Raw genomic sequence first — 12,569 nt, 5'->3', positions numbered from 1 at the left:
CTAAAATCTGAACCCAGAATTTATTATATTTATGGAGTTATTAAAGTTATTAGAAGCAATGTGTAGTAAATACACACCACAGATGAGGAAAGGTTAAAAAAAAAAATAAAAATACCAGTATTTAAGTTTGAATGCGAACATTGATTAAAAAAAATGGACTCAACTTCCTTATTGAAGACATGTTGTATAAAGTGTATTCCAGGACATGTTGCATATACATTTTTGACAGCATATCCGGTGTTGGATGAAGGAAGCCTTTTCTGATTACTGTTAATGAATTAATAGCAATATGCAGTTCCCCAAGTTTTGTGATATGGTAACTCCTAGATATTTTAGCTATTGTTACAATATAATCTGTGTTTTTGCAGACGTAAAACCCTCAGACGAGGACTTCTTCGTCCCGTCCAGCGTCTACACGCAGGTGACCTGCTTCCTGACCTTCAACATCATGGCAATGATAGGCAGCTCCACGGCCAGCATGTTCAGCTGGCCCGGCCCCAAGTACCTGTTTGTGTTTGTGTGGGCGCGCCTGGTCTTCCTGCCGCTGTTTGTGCTGTGCCGCTACATGCCGCTGGGCGTTGTGCGCACCATGCCCATCCTCATCGATAACGACTGGGTCTACTGGGCCATCGCTGTCGTCTTTGGATGGTCCAACGGACACTTTAGCTCGCTAGCAATGATGTACATCCCGGGGTAAGTTGCTAGCTTCCATGGAAATTTATCAATTGGTTGTTTTTACTGCGGTAGAACCCTGTTAATATAATCTATAATTGGATTTAATGAGGTATTGACACTTTGATACTTTGTGCCAATATACCAAACCTGATGTATGGCATTGGACGGGCAAGAGTAAGGATGAAAATTACTGAATGCCGTAGAAATGAGATCTCCGAGGCCTATGTGTGATATAACCGTGTATAATGTGTAGATTCGGTGTGAAGAATAAGATTAAGAAAGGGATGCTTAGATGGTTGGTAAAATAAGTTGGGGATGACCGAGGAAGGCGACCACGTGAATCAAATACTAGAGTTAGACAATGAAAGCGTATATATATGATGGTGAATTAGGCCACGAGTGTCAAGTCAGAATTGTCTGGCTGTCTATCCTCTCTGCATACCCCTGTGGAAAACGGCGTGATAGTCAGTTGCCACTGCCTGCCCTGCGTCAATAATTCTATCAAAATGAATTTTCCTTGATCAATAATTAACCATTTGTTCTCTTCCTCTTGTAGTTGTGTAGAAAAGCAGTACGCACAGACAGCTGGAATGTACGGATCGGCGATGCTCATCACGGGCATTGTGGCCGGAATCGCCTTCTCCATGTTGGGCCCGGTCGTGGTCTCACTCGCCATCTTCTCCAGCACATAACGCCTCCAGGACGCGTGGTAGTGCTTCTCTAGGAGATAATGATTCTACATACTGAACAAACTACGGCGGTTTCTTGCAATTCAATCCTTGGACGCACACTTTTTGACAGCTTTCCAGTTTTAAGTTATTTTGTTTTGAAAGTTTATTGCAACAATAAATTTGCATTTATAAATGCACAAAGTTTTATGTTGCAGCTCCAAAAAAAACGCAGTAATACTCAGTTTTGAAATGCAGTAAGTTTTATGTTTGAATTCCGAAATGTAGCAAGTTTTATGTTTGTATTCCGAAATGCAGCAAGGTTTATGTGTTTGTATTCCAAAAAGCAGAAGTTTTATTTTTGTATTCTGAAACGTAGCTAGTTTTATGTCTGTTGTAGCAAATTTTACATTGCGTATCCCAAAAAGAGATGCGTTTCATATGCTGAGTTTTGAAATCCGATAAGTTTTGTATTTATATTCCGAAATGGAGCAAGTTTTATGTTAAATCATGACATTATGTGCATAAATTTAAAACCAAGTGCTGTCTCCAAGTGTGTGCTTTTGTCTAAGGATCAGGAATGTGAGAAAAATGGCCAATCGACAAAAAAAATACAATCATGAACTTCAATTGTACAAATTTTACAAAAAGACAAATGTTTTATAAACAAGAGCTTAGGTAATGCTTTATTGTGTTATAATAATTTTAACATTTTATAAATATAACCCGTGCTAGCCGATTGAATTCATATTATTAACTATACAAACGTCAACAATTAACGAATCTATTTGCATGACTTGTTGTATTTTAATTATTTTATCTTTACATTTTCACCGCATTTCCGATGTAAATAAAATAACAATAAGTAATCTTTACTGCAAGCGCATATTGTAAGCCAAGTTTCAAACCAACCGTTACTTATGCTACCTTTCACGTAAATCGATGTCTACTTTCTAATCTCATCAACAGATGTCAGCTACAATCTAAAACTTCATTACCGACTTTAGAATCTTAATTTAACTATTGTTATATGAGATTTTTTCCTTCTTTTCAATAGAAACTTATCATTTTGACATCAGCTGCCTCCGTTAGCGGTCCTTATGTTGGTTATTTTGTAAGGAAATTATTTTTATACTTATTATTTCAGTGGAAATGACTAAAACTGTCGTTTTAATAAGATTGTTTATTGGTGAATAAGTTATTGCATTAGTAAGGATTATGGTATTTTTTTTAAACTTTTAAACTAAGCGTTTTGATATGACAAGCAGACATTGTTTAAAAATAATTATAAGCGCATGTTTATTTGATGATTGTGTGACATTTGGATGGTAAAGTTATTAAAAAAAGAAATTCAGGATTTTCAATAAACTTTGTAGAAGTGTAAGCACTTTTATAATGTGGAAAGAAATCATCAGTTTCCATATCGCTTGGTGTTTTTATATTACACAGTTAACAACACAATCTTTTTCTGCACTCACACTGCATTAATTTATTTATAAGTCTTTAATTTCATTGTGTGTTCAATTTGTGGTATTAACTAACTGAAGGATTTAGTTAAAACCTTGGGTCCACTGTTAAAATAAAAAGAAATCATAGATTTAATATTATAGATCTTGAAACTATAATATTGATTGTGTAATGGCAGAAATAAATAATAACTCACTTTATAATTAAAAACTAAGTTAAAACATGTCATGTTCTCGTTTATTATTATTTTAATTCTTGCTTTCACCAATTAAAACTGAGCAAATGGCTGCTAAAGTGAAGTTAATTTTAAATCATTAAAAATATTTATGAAATTGACTTAAAATCTGTATTTTGCCAAAATGTGTTATTTGCCACGATGTGTAATTTTCCATAATGTGTGTTTACCCACACTATGTAATTTGCCAGTGTGTAATATGACCCAATATGAAATTTGCCAGAATGTGTAATTTGCCATGATATGTAATTTTTCATAATGTGTGTTTACCCACACTATGTAATTTGCCAGTGTGTAATATGACCCAATATGAAATTTTCCACGTTATGTAATTTTCCATAATGTGTGTTTACCCACACTATGTTATTTGCCAGTGTGTAAGATGACCCAATATGAAATTTGCCATAACGTGTAATTTGCACGATATGTAATTTTCCATAATGTGTGTTTACCCACACTATGTAATTTGCCAGTGTGTAATATGCCCCAATATGAAATTTGCTTCAATGTGTAATTTGCCACAGTGTGAAATATGTCCGAATATTAAGTTTGCCATAATGCGTAATTTTCAATTAAAAAGCAGGAACCTTGTACAATATCAACCTTGAGAGTTATTAATTTTAAGACAATAAATGTTATTGGTTTATTTAATATGCTCTATATTGCGACGTAATTTTTCACTGTGTGATTTGTAACAATGTGTAATTTTCCATAATGTGCAATTTGTCACTATGTGTTGTTTGCTACAAAGAGTAATTTGCCGCTGGGTGAAATTTGTCACAACTTTTAATGAGCCCCAAACATGTTATTACAAAACTACAATGTGACTTTAAAAAAGCTTCTTCAACTACATGTTGTGGCAAATTACACAAATATGATGTTAATTATATTACCACCGATAATATAATTAACCTAAAGGTTATTTTAATTCTTTTCACAGTCAATAAATATTCTTTTATTTCTGTTTTTCATTCTATATATTTTTTTAATACTCACAAATGACCAGAGAATATTCAAACCCAATCTTTAAAAAAAATGCCTTTCTTTGTTTGAGCACAATTTTCAATTTGGAAATCTATTGTTCATTGGCTTATCTTAAGACAAATAATGTAATAACAGGACATAACCATAGAGTAGAAGTGTCCCCATACAATCAAATTACAACAATATCCCCTACAACTATTTTATTTGTATAATTTGTTTTGAGTAAAATTTTAATTATTTTTTTAAATTTGTACGTATGACACAACAGTACTGTATTGTGTACTTGATGTTTGATTGTGATTGTGGACACTTCTACATCTTTCTCTGTATTGTAAATGTAATATAAGAATTATACATTAGTATTTCATTGGTTTGATGAAGAACACTGAAGAACAGAAATCTGAGAGTGTGTATTTAAAAAGCTACGATCCTAAAGAAATATTGTTTAAGACTGATATTTTTATTGTTCAGGAACAGAGATAATGTTTAATAATGCAATCTTTATACAATATATACTCCAGTTTCTTAAAGAACGATTTCTGATAATAATGTCTACTGTGCGATCGAGGCACCATATCTGATGCGCTGATTTAACAGTATGAAGTGGTATTTCACTACCTCTGACTTGTATTAATTACTGTCGATAGCGCACTCGACAGATACTCGTCGATTAACGTATATATTATCTATTTCACCACCAACGGTGGGTCAAGTAAATAGCTTAATTGCAATCTTTACAGCACATGCGTCAGATAGGAATTTTGTCCTTGTTCTACCGGTATTTTAATGGAAGATGCTCCGAACTAGCGTCATTGAAAACGCGAAAAATGAGCACCCAATATTTGTCACAAGAGAATGGGTCGTTTCTGCGACTCTTTCTTGAGTTCAACAGTTCGGCTGTGAAATGATTTGTCGGCCTCTGTGTTTCCTCCTTCCTACAACATGGTTCTCTTCAAGACCCTGTTCACTCCTTCCTCTTCTCAAAAAGACAGCCATGTTAATCTTATGATTAAAGCTACTTGATGAGTAATTTCTCTTAGGTGGTGAAAAACCTATTTAGAATTTTTCCCAGTAGTTCTTTACAAGAAATGGAGTGTATAATTGATGAAGAATATTAAAAAAAATATGGTGCTTCATAGTGAAGATCATTTTTGAGCTATTTTGGAATATGTATATACATTAATACCTCGTTTAGCAAAGTAATTTCTTGGAAATTCAAACATTAGTGATTTACAATGACAATTACCTGCAACTAGTTCCGATGAATCTTTCTGTTTTTTCGCCCATTTTCAGAACTGCTGTTAAACGAGGTATCATTGTAGATAATTTTTGTGTTTGAAAACTGTAGTTTGATAAACGTATTGCAGTGAAAGTCGATACGAACACAGTACCTAATCACACAGATGCATTACTTGGATACAACATGTTTCTAACTTGATATCCGACTTCAGAAAATAAAATTTCAATCATCAATCAAAGGGAATCAAATCACTTGTGAGAATTATTTATTACTTTCTGGAATTCACTTTTGGTCCGTCATTGCCTGTAACTACTAATAATCTAAGCTTCCATTAATGTACACAAAATATAACAAAAAAATACATACTATTTAAAAGATTATAAAATTATATTTAACTAGTAACTATACTATAACTAGTTTGTAAGGCAAAACTTTGTTGTATTTTACAATATGTAATATTATGTACCATAACATGGGGTGACTGTGGTGCAACTTTGATCATTGCGGATATCTCCATAATTCTTGCCACCACTCAAAAAATTATTTGGTTTTTCGTTATATTCAAATGTATTGATGGTTGAATTGTGAAAAAAAAAATTCAGATTGAGAAAAATGTGGTTCCATGATAACTCAACACAGTGACAATTTAACACAACTTAAAAAAGTGATTAAAAGCGATGAAAAAATACTCACTTAAATGTAACCTATTTAACCTAGTTTTTGTTTCATTACTTTTCATGACTTTGTTATCGCTTTTTATAGGTGTGTTGAGTCGTCCGGTTACTGAAAAAAGTAAATTTATAATTTTTTTATGATTATATTAGTTTTGTGTCATTTGTATTGTAAAGTTTATCAGTGTATCGATATATTTTATATATACTTGATTATTTTAACTCGAATTATTTTTTGATTGGCATTATTTTGTAATAAGCTTATTAAAAAAATGGTGTATTAAAGTCGCCCCACTCCAAAAAGTGACTTTTATCACAGTGTATTTTAAATTTATTTTTTTACTCCAAATACACCAATTTTTTACATGTATTTTTATAGTTTTAAACATTTGCAATAAACGTGACATAAAATATTCCCACACAAATGGTTTTATAAAAAAGTTATTTAGTTTCAAAGTTGAAAATTGAACAGTCACCCCATTTTACGGTACTTTTTACTTTTATTCACGCACAACTAATACAATCAGAAGAAACCCTTAAAACTACAATTATTACTCCAGTTATTGTCTAACCTTTGTTAAAAGCTACATAATCTAACTCCCAACTATGATTTTCTCTATTTTCCAAAACAAAACCATGTTTAATTAAATGATATTGAAAAACTTTAGGCTAGTTGTTTCAGAGAACTTGAACAGTTAATCAAATTTCGAACTTAATATTCAAAGTTCTTTCTGTGAAAGTTTAATTCAAGTACTGCTATTATTTAACTATTGTGAGTTAACTAGCCGATATTTGAATAATATTAACTTTGAAATTTCGATGAATTGTTCAATTTCTATAAACAACTTGCCCTTAGTTTTAACCACTGTTTTTAATGATATTTAAACCAAAAAATAGTATCCTGATGAAGGAACAATTGTTCTATAAAATATTGATATACATATCATTAAAAACTGTGATTAAACCTTGGTGTTTCATATTATTTAATTTAAAAGTTTTTTATTTCTTTCTGGTATTTTTCCTATCAGAGGTTGGCTATCATCACCAGGAAAAGTTTGCGTGCAATCGGTTAGTAGCCGATTAGACAAATGCGTTGGGATTTCACGGGTTCAATCTTTTGCTTGCTAAATCCTCCATCTTTGCTTAAGCAACATGTTCCTCTTACAATGGTGAAAGTAGGGGAATTCAAATATTGTTACCCAGGACAAATCTCTCTTAAAAAAAAACACCAATAAATTGTAACGGTTTTGTTATGGAAAATTACAAAATTTGCTCAACACATCAAAACTGCCGAAGTAGCCAAAATACATGTGCATACATATCTCTTTAATAAATTTGTTTGTGAAACTGAATTTGTGGCTGGTCGCACACTTGCCTTGCACTCTCTTGCCCAGAGTTCAATCCCAACCCCTTGCATCATTCGGCCAATCCTAGAATATTGTTACAGTTCAAAGTGCCGCTAAATCGAAGGGTTTATTGCAAAATCCAGCACCATCTTGCAATGCCTTAATCTTGCATTAAATGTCGTATAAATAACCATGCAATTGTGTTCCAATAACCTTTCTCCTACATATTATTATTAGTACGTAAATGTTTTAGATTTTACTGAAGACATTTTAAAGCGAGTTCATTTTGACGTACCTAAAATATATTGTGCAATAAAATTTATATCTGAACTTATTAAGTGAGAGTAAGTAATCGTAAATTTTGATGCAAGTATTATAAGATTAAAAAAAATTATCTTATAATTTGCTGCCAACAGATTGAACAATATTTTATGTACCTATTTTATAAATTAAAACACCTATTATTTTTTTTAATATGTGTTATTTTGTAGGATTTTATTCAATATTATTTAACCAATTTTTTTTGTATTCTGTTTGTAGCCAAACTATTATGTAAAGGGTTTTCAAGTGTATCTGGAATCTTTGTTCTAACAATTCCTAAAACATTTTTTTACATACAAACTATACTTCAAAAGATGTGCTTTTGAACATTGACAGTAAAATATAATAACAGCGTGTTGCCGTGGTTAATTAAATATAATCAGATTTCAGAAATTTTGTTCTCAAGCTATGATTAAAAATAAACAATGAAATCGTAGAATTTTTGCGTCATGAGTAACTACAGATGTTAATAGAAATATTGGGAGTATTTGGCGTCATTGACAGAATTATTGAATTAGATTGACAGAAATATTATTATCGACGAGTATTTGGCGTCATTGGTATTAACAAATTCAACAGTTTTTTGGTATCAAGATGCTAAAAATAGTTACTCTTGACTAGAGACACCCATTCATAGCTTTAACTTTTAATAAATGTAGCATTAATTATTGAACAAATAGCTTTAATTTTGCGTTTTCATAGCGTTTATAGCTAAATAGGAAAATGTCAAGGAATGGGTCGGGAAGAGGGGAAAAACAATTAAATTAGCAAAATCACTTGAAACATGTTTATTGTATTATTGATTGAAACTCAACATGGCACATGTTTCTACAGTAGAGTGTGTCATGTTCGTTCTACGATCTGTCAATACAAGATTATAGCGACTAAAAAATCTTTTTTATTATCTCTAAAAACATTATTTATCGCTTTAGTTCGCGAAAATATCGTTAATGCTATGAATGGATGTCTCTACTTGTGGACTAACTATTGATAGATACAATTAACAGTTTATTCTGGTATCATGATTAACATTAAGAGTAACAATTGACCATTGACGAGTATAGATTTCATTTTGTTTGTTGGAAACCCGCTAGTGACGCTACTGCCTTCAAGTCAAATAATATTCAGATCATTGTACATAAAACCATCACAAAGCTATAGTTTCACTGCCAACTTTGTATTATTTCAATTTTAAATAGCTCAATAAATTTTATAATTACCTTTTGCCATGATTTTAAATACTTATAGGGTAAGGAGTACAATGGTTGGCACTTTATGGTAAACTTCCAACTTGTTCCCCGATTTTGTGTTATGATTGCAAGTTTTTTAAAATATATTTATTACAGTTGACTTGTTCAACAATTGAGTGCACATTTTCAATGTTGCTTGTCTTTAATTTTGCTTGCGTTTCTCAGTATAGTGAATCAAATCGCAAACATATAAAAAGTACAATCATTGGCACCCACGATACATTAATTGGCATTGCAAGAAGTATAATCATTGGCACTTTGTGTTATATATTATTTTTGTAAAGAAAACATTTTTTTTCAGTAAACTTTATTGAAAGAGGATACAATTCACAAAGAGGATACATTTTACTAAAAAATTATATTTTTAAATATTAAAAAAAACTGCGGTAGGTGGGTATTACGTACTTCTTTTAAGAAATTTTAATCTTCTTTTAGCATAGCTTCAATAATTTCGCTTTCCGAAAGATTTTTCGTGTCATCTGGTAGACTTTGAATATTATTGTCATTTCCAGAAACGGGTTTTTTAACTATAATTTTAAATGGTTTTTTGAGTGTCACGCATAAAATGATTTTTATTTTAGGTTCAACAGATTTATGTACGCTTGCACTGTTGGTTTGGAAAATATTATTCGATGTTGATGGTTCATTTTCCTTTTCTAATGATTTTTCCTTTTCAGGAAGAGTAATTATTTGTAATTTTGTAGGTTTTTGTACGAGGTTACAAGAAGTTTTGGAATGAAATTGTGTTGAAGTCGAACCATTCTCGTTTATCTTTGGTGGAAGAGTATCTTCAAAATTCAAACATTCATTTGGCTTTTGAACGGGCAAATTTTCAATCGCAGTATTATTATTCTTTTTTTGCGATATTTTTCTTGATTTGTTAATCAGTTTGGAACTTTCAGCTTTAACTTTGGAATTTTGTTCTCTTTCAGTTTTTCTAGCCGCTTTTTTTAAGACCAATTTATTTTTTGCATTCATTTTTGCCTCCTCAATATCAAGCCACTCTTTACTAGTCAAAATAAAAGTTTTTTTCATTGTCATATTTTTGGTTTTCCTCTCTGGCGTCTTTGGCCAATTCAGGATATCATTTAATGAAGTATTGTGCTTTGTGGGAGTAACGCGCTGGTTTTGTACAAAGTCGTTATTTATTATTTTCATCTCTGTGGACTTTTGTGAATAATTATATGCACTGCTGCAAGAAGGGATGCTATCTGCTAGCTCCAATTGAGGCGATTCTTGATCTGGCATGTCATTTGACAAAAGGTGGCTGTCATTCGCTCGTTTTTGCAAATCGTTGGCAATTATTGTGTTCAAAGGTACTTCATCATCCGAATCAAAGCATAAGAAATCATCCGATATTCCGGCAAATTCTTCAGCTTCTTCGTTGTCCGAAACTAGTGAACGTTGATCATTTAATTTTTTTTAAATCGTTAACAGTGCTAAAAAATCTGATGATTCATTGTCAAATTGGTGTTTCTCAAATATTTTAATTTTTTCATCACCAACAATCCTTTTAAAGTCTTCGTAGTTCAATAAATTTGTATTTTTTTGTGGTTTTTGTGATGGTAAGGTTAATCGAGTGAGAGGATGGTTAGATTTCCCAAACATTTGGAATAGTCCAATGCATTTGGATTCCAAGGGAAAGGCCACAAGCTTTAAAACTATTAACTACAACAGTCTTGCTAACAAATTTTTCCAAAACAATCTTAAGGATCGGACCGAAGTCAGTTTTAGTAAGAACTTTTGAAACGTTAGTTCTTCTCCATTCCACAACGGCCCTTTTCCATGCATTTTTCATTGGTTTAAATGCAGAAACATCAGCAGGCTGCAGAATACGGGTTGCATTTGGATATAAAGCTATTAATATTATACCCAATTCTTGACACAGCTGACTTCATTCAAAAGTTGTGTGACTCTTGTGACCATCGAGAAACAACATTACAGGAAATTTAACGTGTGATCTACACAGATGCGGATGAAGGACATTTTTTATGTATGCAATGAAGATGTCCCCTTTCATCCATCCATTTTCAGACAATCCTATTCCCCATTCGCTTGGTATAGATCGAATGATGTCTTGTCGCATTCTTTTTAGAGGAAAAATTACCATTGGTGGAGTTATCTCACCATAAGCTGACAAAGTAAACATTACTGTTAGACATGATTTACTTGGTGCGTGTTCTACTTCGTAAACATTCCTTGTACCCTTCATAGCCAGAACCATAGAATTTTTGGGACATAACTGGAAATTAGTTTCGTCACCGTTAAATATACGTTTTGGATCATTTAATATTTCAGTTAAATCGTTTTCATGTAAGTAGTCGTAGATTTGTTGAAACCAGCGTCTTATGTTTGTTTCTGAAACAACCGAGCTCGCTGAAGTTACTGCCTCAGCAGTTTGGGTACAAATTTCAGGATGTCTCCGTAAAAATAATTTATACCATCCTTCCCCAGGGTTGTTGTTAATAAATGCATTTGGTCGAGGATTTTTACTGATAAAATATTGCACGCTCTCCAGAATATCTTCTTTTCTTCGTGGGAAACCTTTCTGACTGTTTGTACTAATCCACCGAACGAGGATAGACTCTTCTTCTTCTGTTAAAACTGTTGCTGGTCCGGGTCTTGTCTTAACATATTTTTCACTTAATCTAAATTGAATAGTAGACCGTGGAATGTTGAATTGTTTAGAAACGGCTTTTTTCGACATACCACTTTTCACAGCATCTAAAGCCTTCTGAATGTCGTTATGCTTGTATTTTTTGAAATACTTTAAATCAGCAGGAACTTTAGGCATTTTAATTTGATATCTGTAAAAAACACAAACAAAACTAACTTTAATAAATAATTTTAAATCAATAAATGGTGTAAACTTTAGAGTGTGTATCATTGGCAGTGTAAATATTGGCACCCCTATCAGTATAGTGATTGGCATGTGCAGGTTATAGTGATTGGCACTGCTAATAATAATACTTTAATTAAACAAATGTATGTTCTAAATTTTACTGCTGAATTTAAGCAAAACTACATATCAATTGTCTAAAAAAACACAATTTATCAATTATTATATGAAAGTACAGTGATTGACATGCATGCCAATGAATAGACCTCCATACAAATGTAACACACAATCATTGGCACCTGGCAATTATCTTATCCAGGCGCTTAAACTAAATAAGGATGGCAAAGAAACTCACCTTTGGCCTTTATTTACAACACAATACTCTAAAATATATCAATATCTTGTAAAAACTTGAAATAATTATCAATATAATGGAAGACTTACCTTATGAAAACAATAAGAAATTTTGATAAAACGCGATGAGCACTACCCGCGTCCACGGATCACTTGACAGTTGAAAAATTGTGCCCTATGTATGAAATAAATTATGCCCACCTAAAAATAGGATAGTGTGGGAACACAATACGTCTAAAATTAGAATATATTTCTCGCCGTAGCCACTAATATTACTGTTTTAATTCAGGAGTGCCAATCAATGGGGGGGTGCCAGAGATAGTACCGTTTACCCTATCAACCATAAAAAAATAATAATGTAACAATCAAACCAAACAAAAAATATACTGCAATATTTTTTATAACACCGATTGACTAGTTATTTTATCCACCGTCAAAAAATTTAATAAATTAACAACCTCACTGACAATAAAAAACCTTTAAAAACTTATTATATATTCACTAAGGATTTAAAAATAG

At 32.1% G+C, this 12,569-nt stretch overlaps 1 protein-coding gene and 1 pseudogene across 2 annotated transcripts in view; one reads left to right on the top strand and one right to left on the bottom strand.

The window, feature by feature from the left end:
• The window catches only part of Ent2 (Equilibrative nucleoside transporter 2), a 102,977-nt gene extending 96,256 nt beyond the window's left edge, over positions 1–6,721 (top strand). For both annotated transcript variants that reach the window (XM_089646840.1, XM_089646841.1), the window contains exons 9-10: positions 369–693; positions 1,232–6,721. In XM_089646840.1, coding sequence (XP_089502966.1) covers positions 369–693; positions 1,232–1,367 — 461 coding nt within the window. In that variant the 3' untranslated portion in view covers positions 1,368–6,721. The remainder of the gene's footprint in view (positions 1–368; positions 694–1,231) is intronic.
• A 3,707-nt stretch (positions 6,722–10,428) lies between these two features.
• On the bottom strand, positions 10,429–11,651 carry LOC149411742 (uncharacterized; annotated as a pseudogene).
• Positions 11,652–12,569: the final 918 nt, after the last annotated feature.

Source organism: Hesperophylax consimilis, chromosome 25 (assembly GCF_061612785.1).
Source record: "Hesperophylax consimilis isolate HC1 chromosome 25, BYU_Hcon_1.0, whole genome shotgun sequence".
NCBI classification, from domain to species: domain Eukaryota; kingdom Metazoa; phylum Arthropoda; class Insecta; order Trichoptera; family Limnephilidae; genus Hesperophylax; species Hesperophylax consimilis.
The sequence above is the reverse complement of the archived record's forward strand: the minus strand, read 5'-3'. Positions and strand labels throughout refer to the sequence as shown.